This window comes from Labeo rohita, chromosome 3, assembly GCF_022985175.1.
Source record: "Labeo rohita strain BAU-BD-2019 chromosome 3, IGBB_LRoh.1.0, whole genome shotgun sequence".
NCBI classification, from domain to species: Eukaryota; Metazoa; Chordata; class Actinopteri; order Cypriniformes; family Cyprinidae; genus Labeo; species Labeo rohita.
In genome coordinates, this window is record NC_066871.1 from 43,352,036 (window position 1) to 43,376,677 (window position 24,642).

General features: G+C 37.8%; 1 protein-coding gene across 1 annotated transcript; it reads left to right on the forward strand.

Annotated features, from left to right (window-relative positions):
* The first annotated feature begins 1,647 nt into the window (after positions 1–1,647).
* Positions 1,648–23,214, forward strand: gucy2ca (guanylate cyclase 2Ca). Its single transcript, XM_051105751.1, has 27 exons — positions 1,648–2,336; positions 3,004–3,116; positions 3,276–3,343; positions 8,331–8,549; positions 8,637–8,755; positions 10,078–10,174; positions 10,260–10,374; positions 10,468–10,606; positions 10,790–10,872; positions 11,347–11,458; positions 11,545–11,626; positions 11,946–12,048; positions 12,133–12,195; positions 12,521–12,592; positions 13,490–13,594; positions 13,676–13,762; positions 15,726–15,858; positions 16,318–16,455; positions 16,689–16,777; positions 17,740–17,831; positions 17,917–18,075; positions 18,916–19,108; positions 19,249–19,423; positions 21,043–21,141; positions 21,232–21,326; positions 21,537–21,613; positions 22,789–23,214. Exons 1-27 carry the CDS (start codon positions 2,141–2,143, stop codon positions 22,961–22,963), a joined length of 3,198 nt encoding a protein of 1,065 aa, XP_050961708.1. The 5' UTR covers positions 1,648–2,140; the 3' UTR covers positions 22,964–23,214.
* Positions 23,215–24,642: the final 1,428 nt, after the last annotated feature.

Here is a 24,642-nt window from a genome sequence, read left to right on the forward strand (position 1 = left end):
GAGAAGTGCTGCAATGCAACCCGCTCAGAAAAGCAAAGACATTTTTAGTTTTGGTTTCGTTTCACTGTTTATGCACACTACGCATTTTCAGGTTTGAGGTTTACTACAATAATGGAACTAGTGCATGAAACCATCAGATCTGAGGTGTTTTGTGCTGTCAGTGTTACGGCGCCACCTGGTGACCGACATTCGTTTTACACAGATTCACCAATCACGGACAGAAACGCGGGCGCGCACGAGACGATTTTGATTAACAGTTATAAAGCATTATAAAGCAATTATGTCAAATATTTTTTCTTTGGCTCCAAGTTGCTTTAAAACTACAGTGCTGTTTAAAAAAAAGAAGGAAAAGAAAATATATTGTATTTCAGTGTTTTTGTGTTCGCTCGTAAAACGTTTGTTGTTATGAAAATCCCTGCTGGAGGGATGAAAAGACACCATCACAAAATTTGTAAAGGTTGAAAAAAACACTGTTGGTCTCTACTGGTAACTGGTCACGTTCCATTGGTTGCTTTTTAAAACCAATAAATCCTAATCCTCCCAAAACACTACAGAAAATCGGTTTTTAATAATGGTTAAAAGTTTATTTGTAAACATTACAAATAAACTATTAACCATTATTAGTATTGGAACCATTTAAATTTTCTGTGATGGTTCTATTTTTAATTTTTTTTTTTTTTTTTTTTTTTTTCAGCAGTTATAATATTAAATGTGAGGGAATATTTCTGTTCTGTTGCGAGAACATGAATTGGTTCCTGGAGTCTAATTAGTTACGAAATCACTGGAAACAACTAACGGCCGTCAGGCTCGACTAAACCTCATCGTGTTGTTAATATGAGGCTGGATTTGAGTGATCACCGTTAGAAGAGGAAGGGAAGTTTAACGTAAGCCCTATGTTTAAACAGGAACTCAGATCTGAACCGCTTCCAGCTTACTTCTGCTTTCGACTGCACGTATTTATGATTGTTTATTTATTGAGTCCAGATTAATTCTAACCGCATGCAACTGTTTTAGAGTTCATTGTCTTTAGTTGGTAAATTTGGGTCAGTCGTATCAGTCGAAAAATCTACAGAATCTACAGACAGCTCCGAGGTTTTCAATGTTACTCAGATCATTCATTTTTTTCTTTGACGTTATTGAACGGGAACGTTATATGTTTGATGCTCAGCAGGGATTTAGGTGGAATGTTTTGTGCAAAATTAAAAATACCCCCCCCCCCCCATCATGAACCATCATGAATGTAATTCAAGGCTGATCAAGGGCCATCATCAGATTTTTACTTCATTTGAGAACAATGTTTAGCAAGATCATTTGAAGACTATGCTTTTGATTCAATCAGTAAAAGGGTCTGCAGTTGAAAAAATCTCTATCTACCAGAATTTTAGGCTAACTTATTGTGATCTTGAACCTGATTTCTCACGGTCATCACACCCAGATTTCTCATCCGTCTGTAAACACTGATTCTGAAAAGAGATTTTATATGGGCAGATTTACAGGCCACAATCTGTCAGCTTTTATAACGCACAATCTATTTGCCACACATTATGCTTTACAGCCCCGAAGGACCTTTGGTCTCTCCAAGGTCCTCCAGAACATTTACGAACCACTCAGACCTTCTAACACATTCTGCGAGAGGCAGAAACACTGATTTATTGGACAAAAACCACCTGTGGACTGTTTGAAATCAGGTGGTTTGATGTTTATGGGACATTTTAAAGAGAAATTTGAATTTTATTGATCGTAATTTTAGCTGATGAACCTTCATGAAGCTCACTGATATGGTGAGCAGACGTCACCTCAGCTCTAACAGAAAGCAGAAACTAGAGGGATGAAGCTTTCTTCTCTCAGATCGGGTTGACGTTGTTTGTTCACCGTCGGTTGTTCATTAACACGCCGAGACACACCTGAGCGCGCATTTCCTCTTCAGGTTCCTGTAAAAATACAAATACAGAAAACTCTCACTGCAGTTGCTGTATAATGTCTTTTCAGAGATGTCATGTGGACTGTGTGCATGTGGACGGTGTTGTTGGAGGATAGATCTGACCTTTCTGATGGAGTTATTCAGGATTTACGGGCTTCAGAAATGATTGTGGCATTAAACCGAGCAGCGTCTTTTTGAAGGACATTCGCTGTGGACGGGATGTTGGGTTTGTTCTCGTTCTTGTTCGGTTCTGTGCTCTGTGTCTCTGGGTTTGATGTTTTAAACTGTAGAAACTCCTCGGTCACGTTGAACGTGGTTCTGCTGGAAGATGAAAATTCGCCCTGGAGTCTGAAGTTTGTGAAGGACATGGTGGAAATGGCTGTTGAACAGGAGAACGAAAAAAACCAGGCTGAAAGTGAGCAGATTCAAAGAACATTTAATTCTGAAAATTAACAAGTAACTACATGCAGGCTATTAATTCAGTATACTAGCATAGAGAACAGAATACAGTACAATACAGTAGAAGACAGTGAGGGTTTTGATTGAAGTTGCAAATGAAATGCAAATGAATAAGACAGTGGTCTTAAAAAATAAAGTGATTCACCTTACCCCAGTTTTAAGGTTTGTTAAGGCATAAATTGAGCTAATTTGTGTAAAAGTAAACAAATATATTCAATGCAATTTTCAACATCATAAATGTATTTTGAAGTAATAATGATCCAAAAGATGATTTACCTATTAAAATATATATTTAAACCAGTCCATACTTCATAAAAGGTTAAACTATTTTTAAAAGTTCAGCCATGATTTATGACCTGCTAATACAGTCCTCGTGGAGCTAATGCTGATAATTAAATTGCTAACATTTGATGATAACAATATGATCATTAAAATATTGCGCATTAGTTCTTCCAGCTTCTCCCAAACTCAGCACTTGTCCAATAAATAAATACAACGTTAAAATTCCCTGATTTTAAGCATACACGTCATACAAAATGAGAAGAAAACAAACACCAGATGAGGTTGAACTGCTTTTAAATAAAGTTAACCAATCAAACGTTGTGGTGGCTTTGTTTCTGAAGGGCTGGACTTCGAGATCAAAGTGCTATTTAGCGGCTTTAACACGACGCATTACCGGCGCAGGGGTTGCGGCAGCAGTACGTGCGAGGCCGTGGAGATCCTCAAGTCGCTCTATGTAAGTTCTGCTTCATTAAAAACTTCTCAAAGGACGTCTGAAGGACGTTCAGGGTTATTAACGTTGTCTGTCCTTAGGCGCGCTGAAACATTATGGTGTTCCCGGCAGCGCTGATTAGCGGTTAAATGTAACACTTTTTCCGTTTGTTTTGTTCTTTAGAACAGCAGTGATCTCGGATGTGTGATGTTGGGTCCATCCTGCACATATGCGACGTTTCAACTGGTGGAGTAAGTATTCAAACAATCAGTGACTGATTCTTAAAATGTTACACCAGTATTACATACAGCAAATGCAATTGCAGTTTTAGTAAGTAGCTTAATTACAAAAGGCCCGTTTCAATCAAGCACAATGGGTGGGATAAGATGAGCAATTTATTACTGCGAATTATTATTACTTATGTGGTCCTCAAGATAAAGGAAAATTAGGCAGAAATACAATGAAAGTATCTAAAGTAATTTTTAGGATATTTCCTGTCATTTTAAATTATCAGAATGTATCTATGAGACGGGTTCTGAAGATATGGCTTCTTATTTATTTATTTATTTATTTATTTATTTTTAAAAAAGTGTTCCTGTGGCTCACTTTGCCACAGGTTATGGGTAAGTTGACCCGAGTCAGGGGGTAAGATGCACAATTCTCAGTGAAACTGACCATCTGACTGAATCTGATTCAAACCCACATGAAATTTTAAAGATAATTTACTTCTGAAACAATGTGTTGAACACCGAAGTTTTAACCTTCTCAAAACAGACTAAACAGAGAGTTTGTTGAGTAAAAAAAAAAGGTTTGTAATTGAAAAATTGCGGGTTCGAGTCCCAGGTCTGGCAGGGATTGAAGGTGGAGGGAGTGAATAACCAGTGCTCTCTCCACCCTCAAAACCACGACTGAGATAAGTCCCTTGAGCAAGGCACCGATCCTCCAACTGCTCCCCAGGCGCTGGAGTGATAGCAATATGGCTGCCCACTGCTCACTACTGAGTGTGTGTGCACTTGGATGGGTTAAATGCGGAGCACAAATTCTGAGTATGGGTCACCATACTTGGCCTCATGTCCTTTCCTTTCCTTCAAAACTAATAAATATTTTTAGTCAAAAGATTCTTGGCATGGATATATTTGATAATAATGTGAAGAAACACATCTTCTAGTTATCAGAAAAGGATTTGGTGCACAGTTCTATCACATTAAAATACCAGTTTATACTTCAGAAATTTAACTTAACTTAAGTGCGTTTAAGTTAAAGTGCTGGATCAACTTACCTTACAGCATTTGGCTCACTTTTCCCCATAGTTGGCATTTTGGAAAAAAAAAAAAAAAAATAGCTGGCTTACAAATTCAGGCTTATATTTAGCTAAATTATTTGCTTGGTTTTATATGTTCCTAAATCACCTATATGCATAATAATTATTTTTAGACCTGGATGAATTTGTTTTGATGAAACAGCCATTACATGTGTCATGCTAAAATGTTACTTTGACAAGCCAAAAACAGTTTTTAGAGTAAATGGATGCCTTTACTCCTCCCATGTGTTTCTCCTTTTCACAGTCTGGCAGAAATTATGTGTGATTCCAAAATACATGGTCACATGGCAGTAAAAGTGTACAGTTGCCAAGATACTGGGGGTGGGTCAACTTACCCACTGGCTCAACTTACCCCACTCTCCCCTATCTATAACAATAAAGTTTTATTAAATCTTTGCAACTCTATAATAGCGAAGTACACACCAAAACTACAACGATAAGGACAAAGGAATTTTTTCCAGCCCATGAATGCTATAAATAGCCAGTCAGACTTTAAATCCACCTGACTTTGGCGTCCATTGGCGACGAAGTGAACAGAGTTGTCGTTATTGTTCTTGCTCTTGGTTTGAAGTGCCTAAACACTAAACCCAACCTTATAGGCTTGCATTATTTCACCCCCGTAAAAATACGTATTATATATTTCGACGAAAAAATGAGTAGTTATTAGGGATGGGACAATACATCGATTCGTGGATCAATTCTGAGATCTTCCGAATGCATCGTCATTCTCTTTGGAATTGATTCTGAGCTTAGATTTTAACAACAAAGCACTCTAATCTAGTTTTTATCCACACACTCAAATGCTCATGAAGAAGAGTGCTGAAGAGAACTTGTGCGGTCGGCACGAGTCATGTAATTTCACCTCAGCTCAGAATGCTTTTATGATGCCAGATTAATGTAAACACAGCCCACTGTTAACACCCTTGTAATTCGCTTCAACCTTTTCAAATTGTATAAATGATTATTTTAGGTTCAAGTGTGTTTAAGGATTTGGAAACAAGCAGAGCACGGCTGTTTCTAAAGCAAGCAGTGCCATCTGCTGTTCAAAACTAAGCTCAGAATCGATTTGAGAAAGAATTGCGATGTGTTTGGAAAATCTCGAATCAATGCTGAATCATTTCTCAATTCGTGTTGGAACAATCTATCGTCCCATCCTAGCAGTCATTTGAGCTTGTTTTAGCTAACAAATATTGTCACGATCACATTATTTACTTTCATAATTTGTGCCAAGAACAGTATTCGATTAGTAGCCAACATAGTCCTAGATTACTGTACTAATTACTCACTCAAAAAGGCTAGTACACACCTTACAGACAAACAGCAACAAACAAGTTGGCTGTTGGATTTAGAATTTAATGAAAAATAGCTGTCACGTTCACACTGCCCCAACAGACACGTCCAGAAACCTGCATTTTTCAGGATAATTTTGCCTCATTGTCATGGCAAAGGTGTGGTCAAATTGCATCAGAGTTTGTTGTCGTTTGTTGAAAAACCATATCACACTGCTTAGACATTCCACAAACCAACAAATGCAGATTAAACATGATCAGTTGAGTGAAAACAAACTCAGACTAATGGCAACAGAAGCCATCAGGTAATCCAGATAGCATACGTACGTCTGCAAGATGTCTGTTAAAGATCTCTTGATCTGGAAAGCATCTGCTCTGTACAAATGTCCGACAGACATCTTTCAGATGTCAGTTTTACGTACATTCTAAATCATACACATCGTAAAGACATCTAATAGTCGTCTATTTGACGTCTGATAGGAAATGTCCTATAGACGTATTGCAGATGAGCAAACGCTCTAAAAAACATGTCTTGCAGATGTAAATGCAGACGTAAAATAGATATCTCCGTGATGTACGTGTGCTATCAGGGAATGCACTGATTCAATCCAAATAGCACATGTACATCTGCAAGATGTCTGTTAATGATCACTTGATCTCGAAAGCATCTGCTGTGTATAAACATCTGAAAGATGTCTGTAAGATGTCAGTTTTACATACATTCTAAATCATAAACATCTTAAAGACATCTAAAAAAGACGTCTATTTGACGTCTGATAGGAAATGTCCTATAGACGTATTGCAGATGAGCAAACACTCTAAAAAACATAAGCCTTGCAGATGTAAATGCAGATGTCAAATAGATGTCTCAGTTAACTGGTGTTTGTTGCCGTTTGTCTGTGCAGTGTGAATTGGCCTTAAAAAGTATTGCATTATTTATTGCTATTTACTTTCTAAATCTCATATCACCCTCAACCAGCTGAGCAATACAGTGATAGACATGAAAGTATTTATTTTTATTATTTCAAATAAATGATATTAAATTGCATAAATTATTTTTAAGCTGACCAAAGTAGGCTATTAAACCATATATTTTAACATTAAATGTTCAATTTTGATGTTAAATACACACTTTCGTAAAGAAAAGGTAAATAAATTACAATAATTAATGACTTTGTAATGCATTATACCCAACAATGGCCAACAAAGTCACACATCTGGTCTGTTTTCTGTCCCATTGTTTCTTTCACTTGACCTAATTTTCAGTTTGTCTAGTTAACTAATTAGTACACACCTGTTTCTGTTCCTCTTGATTACATTCAGATTGTAATTAAACCCTCAGTTTCCCCAAGTTCGATGTCAGGTATTGTTTGTATATGGATGGATGTTGGTTGTTCCCTTGTGGTTTCTCCTTTAATTATAATTTATTTAAAATATTTATTAAAAGTAGCCTATACTCTTTGAATGGACCTTTATCTAACTTCCTATATCCGGTAAGCGAAGCAGTGTATCCCCACTTCCAGTCCCATCGCAACACAATGAAAACTAATGCGAGAATCCTCTCTTTCCTTTCTTTCGCCAGTGTTACTGCAGTGTGTTTGGCTGCTTTTATTCTAAACAATGACACACTGCCTCAGTTTTCACAATTTCCTAACACAACATGGATGAGATGCAGTGGAAGAATTAAGGTCCTTCTAAAATATTATGCGGGAGCACGTTTGTGTGGAGTTTGCATTTCGAAACTGAGGATGTTTAGGCCTACGTTTCATCTCACCTGCTGAAATGTTCCTATTAATATATTTATCTTCCAAATGTGCATTCTGAATAATAAATTAATTTAACCTGCTGCAGTCAATTTCGTCTTCTCATTAACAATGTTTTTCTCATCATATTTTATACCTGTTTACATGAAAATACATTTTAAATAAACACCCTTACTAAATTAACCATGGATTTACTGTAGTAAATGTAGTAACCATGTTATATTTTTATTTTTTTCTGCGGACTGATTTCCAACTGTATTGCCATAGTTTTACTACACATACCATGGTTAATTTTCGTAAGAGCAGTATTAAAATAGATGAATGAATGAATGCGCGGGCGTTGCCTTAAAGAAATAACAATGTTGAACATTTTAGCTAATTAATCTAGACAGTATAATGCGTTGACAGCATGATTTGAGTATTCTGTGCACAGTAATCATCAGAATATCTCTTCGCCTGTCTCTGAAAATGTCCGGATTTTGAAATCAACCTGCGAATGCTTATTTTAACAGGATTACAGCATATTGAAAAATATACATAACCGGAAGAATTGATACAGTGCTTTCAGAAGCTTAAGCACTTTATATTACTGCGCAACACATTACAACAGAACAGATGGTGATCATTTCAATAACAACAAAATTGATGTAAAATTACTTTTTAATTTTCTATATAGCTAATTCTGTATTTAACCGTAATGGTAATTAATGAAGATATTATAATGAAAACACAAACGTCCATTAATAAATGTAAGGTTTAATTTATTTTAATATCACTTGAAGGAGTGAAATCTAGTTCAGTATCTTTTTAGCTATGTTGTGGCACTATTTTTAATGACCCATCTATCTTTCTGTCTGTCTGTCAGTCAGGAGGTCGGTCTGACTCTGACTATCCCCATCATCTCAGCTGGCAGTTTTGGTCTTTCCTGTGACTACAAGGAGAAACTCACCCGGCTGCTTCCTCCGGCACGCAAAATCTCAGAATTTTTCGTTCATTTCTGGCACAAGGAATTCAAAAATCTGAAACCTGCGTGGAAGACAGCATATATTTATAAAAAAGCCAACAACACGGAGGAATGCTTCTGGTACTCACAATAAAATGTATAAATAAAAACACACCACAACACAGACACACACACACTGAGATGTCCGTCTGTCCATTCATCTGTCAGGTACATCAATGCTCTGGAAGCGCCGTCTGCTTTGTTTGCCTCTAACATATCCAGAGAGATGCTGAGAAGTGAAGATGACCTGAAAAAAAAGCTGAATGATCACAACCGACACAGCAACAGTAAGCAGAATCTGTCTATCTATGTATCTATCTATCACCCATCTGCACATTTGCGTACCTTTCATCCATCCATCAACCCATCCATCCCTCTATCCACACACCTGTGCATCCATCCATCCATCCATCTACTTACCAATCCATCCATCCATCCACCTACCCCTCCAACAACCTATCCATCCCTCCTTCCACACACCTGTCCATGCATCTACCACCCATCTGCACGTTTGTATACCTATGCATTCATCCACCAACCTATCATTCATCAACCCACCTATCCATCCCTCCATCCATCCTTCCATCTACCACCTATTCTCACATCTGTGTACCTATGCATTCGTCCGCCAAACTATCCATCCCTCCATTAACACACCCACATGCCTACATATCCATCCATCCATCATCTACTTACCTATCCATTCATCCATCCATCAATGTCCCATCTGCACATCTGCATACCTATGCTTTCATCCACCAACCTATCATCTATCAACCCACCTATCCATCCACACACCCATCTGCCTTCAAAACCATCCATTCTCACATCCATCATATACTTCCCTATCCACCCATCCATCCTTTCATCTACTTATCTATTCATCCATCCAACCATCCATGCACCTACCATCCCTCTGTCATCTACCACCCATTCTCACATATGTGTACCTGTGTATCCATCCATCAACCTACCCATCCATCCATCCCTCCATCACCACACACCAATATGCCTACATATCTATCCATTCATTGATCCATCCATCAATCCATCATCTACTTAACTATCCATCCACTTACCCATCTATGCATCCATCCACCAACCTATCTATCCCTCCAGCCTCACACCTGTCCATCATCCAGCCATCCATCCATACACTTATGCATCCATTCACTTACCTATCTATCCCTCCATCTACACACCTATCCATCCATCCCTCCATCTGTCTATCCGTCCGTCCATCTGCCACCTATTTGCACATCTGCGTACCTATGCATCCATCCAACAACCTATCCATCCCTCCGACCACACACAGCTGTCCATCCCTATCCATCCATCCATCCATCCACACACCCATCTGCCTTCAAAACCATCCATCCTCCCATACATCTACTTACCTATCCATCCATCCATCATTTTATCTACTTATCTATTCATCCATTCATGCACCTTTCCATCCTTCTATCATCTACCACCCATTCTCACACCATCAACCTACCCATCCATCCATGCCTCCCGTCTTTCAGTCCAACTGCCACCTATTTGCACATCTGCGTACCTATGCATCCATCCATCAACATATCCATCCCTTCTATCTATCATTTTGCAGTTTTTGTACTGTGCGGGACACCAGACGATGTTCTTGCCATTAAGAAAAACACCAGCGTTTCTCCACATGTGGTCTTCGTCCTGATCGACCTGTACAAGTGAGTCTGTGATAATATCATAATAGCATAATTCCGTATCTGATCACGCAAGACTTTCTACAGCTGACCGTGATGTGTATTGCAGTGAGGGTTATCACGCCAATGAGTCCAGCTACGAGCACATGCGGAACGTGCTGGTGGTCACCATGCACAGCTTCAGGAACTACTCCAGCCACACATCCTGGAAAGCAAATACAACGGTTAGTGCAGTGTCCTTAAGCATCATTCTGCCAGTCATTCTCTTTGCCCTGAGATTTATATTAATTGTCTTGTTTGATAATTCCCGTCTGCAGGCCATGAATGATTACGTGGTGGCTTACCATGATGCCGTGGTTCTCTTTGGCCATGTGATGAGAAAAAACCTGAAGGAGATGAAGCAGCAGCCATTCAGCGGTGTCATTGAACAGCCTTTCAGAAATATACATTTCGAGGGTAAGAGTGTCCTAAAAATACAGCATCACACCGGATCATCACTCATGCTTTGTATGTTATCTCAAGTGTTTTTTTTTTTTTTGTTTTTTTTTCCAAAAGAAATGGGTTCTTGCGATTGCAAAAAAATGTGATGTATGATAAAATATGATAGATATGATGTAATTTTGATGTTTGTGTTTTCAGGTATGGGTGGACACTATGAATTAGATGATAGTGGAGACAGAGATCTCAATCTGTCTGTGGTTTACACAACTAGCTCTTACAAGGTTAGTCATTTTTGTATCATTTTGTAATGAAATTGTAATAAAGCATTTTGGTACAAATCACTTCAATGACTCACTCATATACTGGCGTCAGTATGAAAACAGGAAGATATGGTAACCCAATTAATCTTTTTGATGAACCAGTTCAGAAGACTAGGGTCACTTAAGGATGAATCAATGTCCCCAGCACTACCTTGTGTTTTTTAATTATTTATTACCATTTTTTACTATTTGGAGGTATTTTCCCTCATTTCTGGAGGGTGCGCAGCATCAAAAAGAGTGAAAACGCCTGCTCTACTTGAATAAATGGCAATAAAAATGTAATCAATCAATCAATTGATCAAGCCTCATCCTAAAGTTTTTCCATGTACATATCCTATTTTGCTCAGAAATACGACCCACTGCAGAACTAAATTAGGCTTTGTTCATATCTTTGAGGCGTGTTTGGTTTGACATTTGTCTGTTGTTTGTCTTCAGTATGAGACGCTGTTCGTCTTCAGCACGTCTGAGAATGACACATGGCTCAATCACAAAGATCCCGACCTGCCGTGGGACAGATCGCAGCTGCCCAGCGACAAACGCGCTAACGGTAAACCGTTTTGCATTTGCTAATGAAATGCAAAGTGAACTGCACTGGCAGACTGCATTAAGCCAACTAACACTAACATTTCTCAGGCATGGAAACCCAGAACATCATCATGATTGTCCTCGGGATCAGTGTGGTCATGGCCACCGCCATCGCTTTCATCCTATACAGGTAAAATATGTAAAATGGGGAACATTTTACCCCAAAATCAATGAGAAATCAATCTTTTAAAGACTTAGTTCACATCCGTAGCTTTACGATGGTTTTTGTCCAATTGGATGCTCTCCAGAATAAATATGCAAGAAAACCAAATACCAGGCTACTGGCTTTATTTGGATGTGACCCATCCCAGTTTCTTGGGGAAAAAAAGGAACTGCATGGGGAAAACAAAACCTATTTTAGGACATAATAATAATAATAATTTATAATATTTATTTAAAATTATTTGTGTATATTATCTTTTATAATTTATATTATATATATGTTTTAGGCAGAACAGGAGGGTGCGTTTCGATCAGAAGAAATGGTCTCACATCAACTCGACGCTCATCACGCCACTAGATGACAAAGAGAAAATCCACATCAGTCTGACAGTAAAACCAATGATCCATCTGTCTGTGGTTATGCCTGCAGATCTGTCAGCCTCTGAGTGACACTTGTGTGTGTTTGTGTTGTAGATCGATGATGAGAAGAAGGGCGACAACAGCGTCCTGATACACAAGGGCCGATACGACAAAAAGGTGTGTGTTGTCCTAGGGGTGGGTGATCTTCCCAAAATATCACATCACAGTCTAACAACACAAAATCACAGTCCACGATCTGAATTATGATCTTCCTAATTTTGAGATGAACTACTAAGAATATTCAGACTGGAGCAAACCTATGACTTACCTATTTGCACAATTTAAAAAAACACACACTATTGCACTGATGAGAAAGTGTCATGAAAACAATACATTAAGTGCTAAAAGCTGTCTTCATTTTCTTTGCAAACTTTTTCAAACATTTTTTTTTCTTTCAAAATGATATAAAGGTGTTTATATGTTTGTGTGTGTGTTTCTGCAGCCTGTCATTCTGAAGGAGTTGAGAAACACTGATGGAAACTTCTCTGAGGATCAGCGCATAGAGCTCAATGCAGTAAAACTTAAATTTTAATTTTAACTGAATTTAATTTTAATTATATTTAACTTTTACTATTGTTTAAACCTCTTCATTGAATGAGAATCTCATGAAACATTTGTCTAAATCATATTACACCCAGAAAATAAATAAATAAATAAATAATAATAATACATATATATTTTAAAATTTGTTCATTTTTGTATAAAAAGATAAAAATAGAGAATAAGTATTTACTATAGAAATGTTTCTGTATTTTAATTATATTTTTAAATGATACATTTATATACATTCTGATGTTTAAAAAAAATTACTTCATTACAGTAATGAGAACTTTACATAAAAAAACATCCAGAAAGTAAATGTGTCTATAACAAAACATGCTCTATATAATTTCTACAATTTATCTTGAACTATATAAAATAAACAAAAAACATATTTGTATTTCATCTAGTTTCATTTTTGTTGAAATAAGTAAAATAAAATAAAACTAAAATAACTAAAGCCAAACAAACTAAAACAATACACTGAAACTTAATAAAAGCTATACAGACACTTAAAAAAGAACAAAAACAAGAACAACACAAAATTACTTTAAAAATTAAAACAAAATATATAAATGTATTTTCTTGCTTTATATAATATGAGAATCACCACTGAGAATAATGTGAATTATAAAAATGAAACCTAAGAAATGACGACACATTACAGTGATGAGAAAGTGTATATAAAGCACTAAAAACTGGCTTAATTTTCTTTGCAAATTTTACTTCAATATACCTTTGCTTATTTTTTTCTTTCAAGATGAAATGTGACATGAATATGTTTCTGTGAGGACTCACTTGGTTATTGTGTTTTTCATATAAAATGTCACCTAAAAATTTGTAACTTCATTCCTCTCTTTTTTTTTCTCAGTTGCTGCGGATCGATTATTATAATCTGACCAAGTTTTATGGGACAGTGAAGTTCGACTGTGGTGTTTTCGGAGTTTTTGAGTTCTGCGAGAGAGGATCGCTGCGGGTAAAACACTCATTACACTCATAAACCAGAATTAAGCATCTCATCCATCATCATATGACATGCGTGTGTTTGCTCCTCCAGTACGTGCTGAATGATAAGATCTCATATCCTGATGAGAGTTTTATGGATCTGGAGTTTAAAATCTCTGTCATGTACGACATCGCAAAGGTAAGTGTGTTTCATTATGTACGCAACAGATGTTGTCTTTTATTGCTGCATCCATAAAAACGCACACTTGCGCTCGCTGATGTTTTTATGACGATCATAGACACGGCAGTGAATGGAAATATAAACGGCATAAATGACATCTACTGTAAACACCAGTGCTGCCAGGAGTAACTAAAACTGCTAAAATGACAAAATAACAAATTAAAACTAAAAACTATATAATAATAATAATAATAATAATAAAATTACAAATACACAAGATGAATGAAGTTACAATTAATAATAACAAAATCTGTATTAGTACGTTAGTGGTACGAAATGTATACACATATGGATTGTTATCATTATACCATTAAAACATTTTATTACTTAAAATAAAATTTATTGAAATAAAACTTTTATTTTTTATTCTTGTCATATTTATTTAAACTTATTTTATTTCAGTTAGTTTCATTTTTGTTAGTTCAAGTTCAAGTACTAAAATAGCTAAAACCTAAAGTAAAATAATACAATATAATATGTCAAACAACAACAGCTAAAATAACCAAATTACTTAAACTAAAATGAAAACAGAATCTATAAGGGTTTAATGATTAAAATACTTATTAACATTTTAATTCAGCGAATTAAATTTTTGTTTAGTTTAAGTTGAAGTAGTAAAATAACTAAAATTAAAACATATATATAAAATGTATATCACACGAGGAGACTTGAGATATGGCTGTATGACGGCACGGCTGTGATTCGCCGTAGGTAATCACATCGTGCCGATATACAGCCATATTTCATGTCTATCAGTGTGATATTGCGTTTATACAACAGTTTGTATAAACGCAACTGTTATATAAACGCAATATAAACAAAATAACATAGGAGTGTCTTTAAAAGCCCTCTTTTATGCAGAACTACTTCCTTCCACCGCAGATTCAAATCAGTTGAGCTCTAATTCCAAAACGTCACTTTAGAACTATTTACGAAGGAATGTTGAGTTGCTTTATTACAAGCTTATTGTATTACTGCATTAAAACATGTGAGAGAGGTGGACCAAATGTGATTAACGTACCTGCATCTGAAAGAACATTCCTATATTCACGATGAAAGCGTTATGTTTGTGGTAACGTTAATATCCTTTCATCTGTAAAGTGTGATTTTGCTGCTCAGTGCATTTGTTCGATGCATCAAGCTGTTGTTGAAGCTAAAGATAACTTCCGCTTAAAACCTTTTTAGCATAAAAGTCTTCACCAAAGTCCCTTCTTTACTGCTGACTCACTCATAAAAGCAGTCTCTTGTCGCAATCTAAAGGCGGAACAATGTAACTAAAATCACCGTCGCACGCACAGTTTCTCAATACTAAACGCTATTATTAAATATATTATTTATATAAAATATTGTTTATATAAAATATTAATTATTGAATAATAATATTTAATAAACAACAGCAACAGCCATCAAAAAAGTTGCTAGGCAATTCAGTCAAAAGTAAAGGCGTTCTGATATACATGAGATTTTGCCAAACCTATCTTCTCTGGAACAAATAATAAATAATAGACCGAAGACTGCCCGTCAGATTTACTCCAAAATGAATATCTCATTTTTAACCACTATAGAGCCAGAAGTACATTCTGGAAGATCTGGCCGAGTTGAGGCTGCTCTCGGCAGCTTTAATATGACACTCTTATCAGCCAATCAGATTTGAGGACCAGAAAGAACTGTTGTATAAATATATATATATATGTACATATATATCCGTTTTCAGTACATATTGGTGTGACCATCTCGACATTCAGTTTAAAGAAAATAGTTGTAAAGTTGTTTAAATTTAACAAAACATTGAAGTTTCATGAAAAACAGGACAGAACATAATATTCATTATAGGACACACATGGACCTCTGTATGTTTGGAAACAGTTGTTATATTTGTGATTGGACATGCTTGACCTTTGCCCTCTGTCTGTTTGGTCAGGGCATGTCCTACCTGCACTCCAGTAACGTTGGCGTTCACGGCCGGCTGAAATCCACCAACTGCGTGGTGGACAATCGCATGGTGGTCAAGATCACAGATTTCGGCTGCAATACCATCCTCACGCCCGGGAAAGGTTAGTGGTGTCACTTCCTGTTTCTCTGCACACGAGATAAACACAGTTTAAAAGAAAAGTTAATCCAAAAATGCACATGAGCTAAAAATGTCCTCACTCTCAAGTGCTCCAAGATGTAGTTGAGTTTGTTTCTCCATGGGAACAAATTTGGAGAAATTTAGCATCCCTTCACTTGCTCACCAATGGATCCTCTGTAGTGAATGGGTACCGTCAGAATGGGTACCCAATGCTACATTTCTACAAATCTTATGAAGAAACAAACTCATCTATATCTTGGATGATTTGAGAGTGAGTACATTTTCAGCAAATTTTCATTTTTGAGTTTTCTTTTAAATACTACCGACAGTCATGTTAACATATAGCTGCTGTTACATTCTTTTTCATTTAATGTTCAGAGTCTCTATAAATCATTGCCGACCTGTCAAGAGATGAATGAATGAAGTCTTTGTCTCCCATCAGACCTGTGGACGGCGCCGGAGCACATGCGTGTTCAGGGTATTTCTCAGAAGGGCGACATCTATAGCTTTGCAATCATTTCACAGGAGATCATCCTCAGGAAGAGCCCGTTTCACACCAGCTGCTGCTCCGATACGGCAGGTACAAACATACCCATTCAGTCCATCTGTATCCCAAAGATGCATGTAGAATCTGAACATTTACACATTTAGCAGATTCAAAACAGCTTGCATTACAGTTAATGCATTGCCTGGGAATCTAGAGAAACATTTTAATAGCATGTTTAATTTTTACTGTATACAAAATTACAAATCAACTCTTTGAATTCTTATTCCTGCTCTTTCTATGTGTGTTGTTCATGTTTTATCTTGTAGAGAAACTCTATCGCGTTCAGTATCCGCGGGGGCCGAACGTCTTTCGACCCGATCTGAGTTTCGAGTCTGTTGGAGAGACTGAAGCAGAGGTACTGATACCAGAGACTCTATATATTAAAAAATAAATAAATAAATGTAAACAAAAAAAACAAAAATCACTTGTATTACTATGAATGGGAGAAAGTGGAACGCCCATATATGGCAGCTCTAGCAATAGAAGCCCCACCTTCTAAATAAAAGAGCCAATAGTGCAGTTTCTGTTGAGAGTTAATGGTTACAATAGCAAGAGTTGTGAGACTGCACATGCGCATTGGCTGAACCAACCTGAAATAAACACTTTTTTAGTACTATTTGATCATAAGAAACATCATATATGAAATGGTTCAAGTCAGATTTTATTGCTGTTTTTAAATATTTTATCAAAATGTGAAATAAACAAATATTTAACCATATTTGGGCACAACAAACAACATTTATGAAGTACTGCATTTAAGATTTTGCTGCCCATTTGCAATGTTAATGCTATTTGTGTGCAAGAACATTTTTTAGGCTTTTCATTTCAGATTTTACTGTTGATTTGAAACATGCTATTAAAATGTGATTTTTTTTTTTTTTTTTTTACTTTAACGACATAAAAAAGAAATATAAACAACTTCCATGAGGCTTTTTATGATTTAATTGCAGAAATTTTATTATTAAAATGTGAAATAAACACACTATTTGTGTATTTAAACACTATTTGAGAGCAACAAAACATATAGGAAAACAACATTTATAGATATAGGAAACAACATTTATGAGGATTTGTCAAATTTAATTGCAGATTTTAAAAAATATTATTATTGAATTGTGGAAAAAAAACACTTGGAAATGCATTTTATGCCAGATTTTGTTGCTAATTTTAAATATGTTCTTTAAACAATTGTCAGGTTGTTGTTGTAAATATAAACTCGTTCCTAACTAACTTGCCTAGTTAACTAATTGTTCATAAATGTGAAATATGACATTTTTACATTCTATTTAAGTGTAAAAAAGGAAATGTATTTTGTAGCTGTTCGTGCTGATCAAGAGCTGCTGGGAGGAGGATCCAGAGAAGCGTCCAGACTTCAAGCGGATCGAGAGCGCTCTGGGAAAGATCTTCAGGTCCGTGAATGACACCAGCCACTTGCGCTTGATCGATTTTAGTGGTTATGAATGCATACTGACATGCTGCATTGTGTTTCTGCAGTAACCTTAACAACCAGGCCAATGCCAGCTACATGGACAACCTGATCCGCCGGCTGCAGATGTACTCAAGGAATCTGGAGCACCTGGTGGAGGAGAGAACAGCTCTGTATAAGGCAGAGAGAGACCGAGCCGACCAGCTCAACTTCATGCTGCTGCCAGGGTCAGAAACACTCTCCACAGCTACTCTCCACTGAGAACAGCTTAACACTAGCAATCACCCAGAAGACACTAGCAACTGCCTAACAACAGCTGATCTAGGACATTCTAGCAATTGCTTAGCAACACCTGAAAAACCTCTAGGATATCTTAGTAACTTCCTAGCAACCACATAATACCCTAGCAACAACTCTGGACAGCCTGCCAATTTTCTAGCAAATATATAATTATAGAAACTGCCTATCAACCACATATCAATGCCCTAACAATTGCCTAGCAATGGCCTAGAAACTGCTGAGCAACCATGAATTGCACACTAGCAACCACATAGTGATGCCCCAACAACTATCATACAACCACCCAGGACACCCTAGCAAATTTGCTAGCAAACATATAGCAATGTCATAGCAACTGCCCAACAACCACATATCAATGTCCTAACAATTGCCTAGCAACGCCCTAGAAACCGCTGGGCAAACACAGTGATGCCCTAGTAACTGCCCAGCAACCATAAATGGCACACTAGCAGCATGCTGGCAACCACCCAGGAGACCCTAGCAACCAGAAAGTGATGCCCTAGCATATATCTTACAACCACCCAGGACATCCTAGCAAATTGCCTAGCAAATGTATAGTGATGCCCTAGAAATCTGGCAACCACATTGTAATGCAATATTACATACCTAGCAACACCCTGACAACTACCCCAGAAACTGCCTTGTGCAACTGCAACCACAACCACACAGTGATGCCCTAGTAATGGTCTGCGAGTGGCAGAAGCGATCCTGATTTGATGTGATAAACTGTTATAAACCTGACAGATTCTGGTCTATCTCTCTCATAGGCCAGTGGTTCGCTCTCTGAAGGAGACGGGTCGTGTGGAGCCAGAGCTGTACGACGAGGTCACCATCTACTTCAGCGATATTGTGTGCTTCACGACCCTCTGCCATCACAGCACACCCATGGAGGTGGTGGACATGCTCAATGACATCTACAAGAACTTTGACAGCATTCTTGACCATCACGATGTCTATAAGGTGCACAAACACGCAAGACATGTTCAGATCCTCAGAGATGACATCTAGCAGACAATTGTTTTTATTTTAATATTTCTAAAAATATTATATTTTTAATGGCCAAATATGGTTAAATAACAAGAACTTGCTGCTGTGTTCAGGTGGAGACCATTGGTGATGCATACATGGTTGCATCTGGTCTACCAAAACGCAATGGGAACAGACATGCTGTGGACATTTGTCTCATGGCTTTGGACATCCTGGAGTTCATGGGGACGTACCAGCTTAGACACCTGCCTGGAATCCCACTGTGGATCCGTATCGGGATCCATTCAGGTACAGACACGTGGAATGATGGATAAAAAGATGTTTATACATGTAACTTACTAGGGATCATTTCCATGACACCTTTAGACTTGTGGCAGTGACACCTACACCTACACGTCAAACTGTGTAAAAACAGCCAAAAATCATTTAAATATCAAGCTACATCCATGTGAAACACTGACTTTTCAAGCTCAGCTAAGTACCTTTCTGCCATTCTGAACCAATTTGCCATCCAAAAGACCCTAGCAACTGCTAACAACTTGATAGCATTACCCCAGCAACCACAAAGAGATGCCCCAGCAACTACATAGTGATTCCCTAACAGCTGCCTGGCAATCATAGAGCAATGCCTCAGCAACTACATAGTGATGCCCTTACAACTGCCCAGCATCCGCATAGCAATACCCCAGCAACTACATAGTGATGCCCCAACAACTGCACAGCAACTACACAGCAATGCTTCAGCACTGCCTAGCAACTGCATAGCAATACCCCAGCAACTACATAGTGATGGCCTAACAACTGCCCAGGAACCACATAGTGATGACCCAGCAACCGCATAGAAATACACCAGCAACTACATAGTGATGCCCTAACAACTTCCCGCAACCACATAGCAATGCCTCAGCAACTACACAGTGATTCCCTAGCAACTGCACAGCAATGCCCCAGCAACTGCCCAGCAATCGCATTGCAATATACCCCAGCAACCACATAGTGATGCCCCAGCAACAGCATAACAATATACTAGCAACTACATTGTGATGCCTTAACAACTGTCCGGCAACCACATTGCAATGCCTCAACAACTGCCCAGCAACTACATAGTGATGTCCTAACAACTGTTCAGCAACCACATAGTGATGCCACAGCAACTGCCCAACAACTACAGAGTGATAGCCTAACAACTGCCCAGCAACCGTATAGCAATAGCCCAGCACCTACATAGTGATGGCTTAACAACTGCCCAACAACTGTATAGCAGTATCTCAGCAACTACATAGTAATTGCCTAACAACTGACCAGCAACCACATAGTGGTGCCCTAGCAACCATATAGCAATAGCCCAGCAACTACATAGCAATGTTCTAACAAGTGCCCAGCAACCATATAGCAATAGCCCAGCAACTGCATAGTAATTGCATAACAACTGCTCAGCAACCACATAGCGATGCCCTAGCAACCGTATAGCAATAGCCCAGAAACTACATAGTAACGGCCTAACAACTGCCCAGCAACCACATAGTGATGCCCTAACAACCGTATAGCAATAGCCCAGCAACTACATAGTAATGGCCGGACAACTGCCCAGCAACCGTATAGCAGTAGCCCAGCAACTACATAGTGATGGCCTAACAACTGCCCAGCAACCGTATAGCAATAGCCCAGAAACTGCATAGCAATGGCCTAACAACTGCCCAGCAACCACATAGCAAATACCCCAGCAACTATATGGTGATGGCCTAACAACTGGCCAGCAGCTACATAGAAATGCCCTAACATCAATTTGAAAATCCTTTTTTTGTGTATATAGTTATGACTTATAGTAAATAGACTCAAGGCTGTAATGTGCAGTAGGTGTAGCCTAGTCCCTAACTTACTCTCACTAGTCAAGTGTGTGTGTTTAGGTCCGTGTGCGGCTGGTGTGGTGGGTAATAAGATGCCACGTTACTGTCTGTTTGGAGATACGGTCAACACGGCATCACGTATGGAGTCTACAGGCCTGCGTAAGACACAATTACAAATTCACATACACGCGCGCACACACACACACTCACACACAATGCTCTTGAGTGAAGCAGCTGATGTTTTTCCAGCTCTGAGAATTCACGTGAGCGAGTCGACCATCACAATCCTGCAGCGAACTGACTGTCAGTTTGAGTGTGAGCGCCGAGGAGAAACACACCTGAAGGTGAGAGGAGAGATGGTGGCCAATTACAGGATCTTTTCTATTTCTACTTCCAGCCAATCACAGGCTCTTTTTTCTGCTTTCAGCAAATAACAGGCTCTTATTTCAGCTTTCAGTCAACCACAGGCTCTTATTTTAGTCATTTTTGGACAAACATACTGTTAAGGAAGCTCTTAAAAACAGAAGCTCATACCACGTGTGTTTGCATTGCAGGGTAAAGGGAAGGAGATGACTTACTGGTTGACTGGAGTCACTGGGCAGAAATACAACCTGCCAATACCACCAACAGCGTAAGATCTCCAGCACTAATGTGATCATAAAATACTCCCAAAAATACACCAGTAAAACATTTACACATGCTGTAGTTATTATCAGTGCAACACATGACCACCATTCACAATAACTTGTGTGATGTTGAATTAATACAAAAAGTTGAGTTACTTGCATTTCTGACACAATATAGCTGGATATCTTCTTTCTCTCCACCAATGAAACTAAACCAAAAGAAGGAACAGTGACTGACAGAGTGATCAACCAATCAGATTCCTGGACTGAACCACTGTATAACAGGGTTTTTAAATATGTAAATTGCCTGGCAAGGAAATCCCTTAGTAAATGTAAAGTTCTAAATAAGTATCTTTTGTTGTTAAATAAATTACTTTTGTATTATTGAGAGTGTATATTTTTCTACCTTTATTTTTAAAATGCCTTTCACAAAATATATTGTAGTTTTATAAAATACTGCATTAAACTTTTTTTATATGGAAGCTGGTTTCCTCCATAGAAGGATTTTTGCAACTTTCTAACATTTGCAAGAATTCTGAGGAAAAAAAAGTCAGTACTGGAAGCTGTTAACTTGCAATTGTGACATAAACTAACATTTGTGGGGGGAAAAAAGTTGAATTGCAAGACAAAAAAAAAAAAAAAATGTCACAATTAGCTTTTTTTAAAATGTTTTATTCTGTGGTGGAAACAAAAGAACAGACTTGTGACGTGAACTCACTTCTAAAAAGTCAGAAGTGCTTGATATAACTTACAATTCTAAGGGGGAAAGAAGACAGAATTGTGAAATATAAACTCACAATTGTGACAAAAGAAATGCAAGATACAAAGTTGCAATTACACTTTTTCTTTTTACTCATTAAAAAATGAATTGCATGATGTAAACTCAAAAATCTCATAAAAAGTTTGTAAGATGCAAATTTGCAATTTCAAGAACAAAAATAAAAAAAAGTCAGAACTGTGAGAGATAAACTTACAATTACTTTGTCAAGAACACAAGTACACTTGAAATTCTAAAAAAAAAAAAAAAAAAAAAAAAAAAAGTTATAATTGTAAGAACGTTAGACTTACTAGATGAATTCACAATTGCAAGAAATAGGCTTCCATATGTGTAAGATCAACAATATCAGTATTACTCACAAGCACACGTTGAATCTCTCTGTGTGTGTCTTTTGCTCCTCAGAGAGAATTTCCAGCGTCTGCAGCAGGATCTGGCCGAGAGAATCGTCTCCACACTGGATCAACGTGGGAACGAGCTGCGCAAAACTCTCTCCACACGCCACCGGCGAACACAGAGACACAGCAGTGACGGGCAGCCCGAATATCTGCACCTGACTGATCCCACAACATACCTGTAGAAAACACACACTCACACAAACCTATATGTATTTATCTGTATGACTGCGGCCCTAAAAAATCCCTAGATTTGGATGTTTATTCTATCATTTATTCATTCTGAATGTGTTTTTTATCTAATATGAATACTGTATGTAATGTACAATATGACTTCATAACTGCTTCTTACTCAAATAGATGATAAGAGAAATGTATTTTATTTGGATGGTTTATTAACCAAACTGACTCTTGAATAAACAAACAGGAAAAACCATACATCTGTTTTCATGCAATTGGCAGACGCTTTTATTCAAAGCAAGCAGAGCATTCGCATCATCACAAAGCCAAGTATATATTTATAAACAAATATGATTACTCATCGTGTGCTGGAGATCTCCCAAAATATACACAACAAAATATCTTTAAAAATAGACGCTGCTAATGGTTTCGTTGAGATGAAGAATCAGTTTCTGCATTGCTTTCCATGTGAAGTTCTCTGAAGTCATCATGAACTGAGATCCACAGAACTGCCATTTGGCTTTCATGAGGTCAGTAGTTTGAAGTGATTATGAATACGAACTGGATTCACATTGAGTTCAACTAGTATGTTGGATTGTTTACCGTCAGTATTAGTTCTGTTTACTCGTTACTCGTCAGACTTAAACAGGTTGTCCGGTTTTGGCAGTGACGAGGGCGGAGTCTCCCAATTCTGTGGCAGGAAGTGGTAGCCCGTGCTCTGCCCGTCCATTACACAGGCTTCGCCCACAGGGTCCCCCGTTGATTGGCACTTCCTGTGTCTGACCGTTGACTTGCGGCCAGGGTGACAAAATTTCCTCTTCCTGTTCTATGGTTGTTGGTGTATGAGGTGTAGAGTCCTTTTCACCTGTGGAACAGATAAACAACCCTGACTAGTTGAGCTGTGTGCTATCATGCTAATGGGTGACTACATAAACATCATTAATAAGTTGATAAGTGTCATATTTCAGTGTTATTTTTGAGTGGGACAAATGTTCAAATAACTCTAGAGATTACACCTCACAGAAGAAAAACAATATTTTCTTATGAATCACTGTCATTATGATTCAGATTTCGCACCTCAATGATGTCAATGTGCAGTCAGATCATGCATGCAAGTCTATAAGGGGCTGTTTAAAAAGCGAATGGAAAAACAAGGTTTCGAGATGTCTCTAAGTGGGCATTCACACAAAACATTTTTTTTTTTCTCTGTTCCACTACACTGCTTTTCTATTGTTTTCCATGTTAACTTGTAAAATTAATGTATTTAACCGTCGGCATGTTTTAGAACGCAGTTCGGTGTGAACGGTTTATACATTTTTTTAAACGTGACACGGCGCTCTAAAAATGCAGGATGTTACAACAGAACAATTTAGGGAAAAGCAAAGCGACAGAATGAAAAACTCATTCTATCTGAAAGCAGAACGTACAATGACGTTTTTTTAGGTCAGTTCATTTTTATGACCAGTAGGTGTCACAAAATACAGTTCTGGAATGATGGCGCAACATATACAGTGTTTTCACGACGCCTCATCAAGCGGCCATATTGGCGGCACTGAACGTAAACAATACCACTGAACCGAACAAAACTTGCATATTTTGCCAATTATTGCTGCTGAAAATGGTCAATTATGTCATGTTTTGGGCTGTACTAATTGGTCGAAACGGGAAAAAGGAGTACTATTAT

What these genes read in the sequence shown, in the direction of transcription:
- gucy2ca (XM_051105751.1), top strand. Translation starts at nt 2,141, where the DNA reads ATGTTGGGTTTGTTCTCGTTCTTGTTCGGTTCTGTGCTCTGTGTCTCT. An exon ending in CGAAAAAAACCAGGCTGAAA is followed by an intron (nt 2,337 to 3,003) that starts GTGAGCAGATTC and finishes TTGTTTCTGAAG; the next exon opens with GGCTGGACTTCGAGATCAAA. An exon ending in CCGTATCGGGATCCATTCAG is followed by an intron (nt 19,424 to 21,042) that starts GTACAGACACGT and finishes GTGTGTGTTTAG; the next exon opens with GTCCGTGTGCGGCTGGTGTG.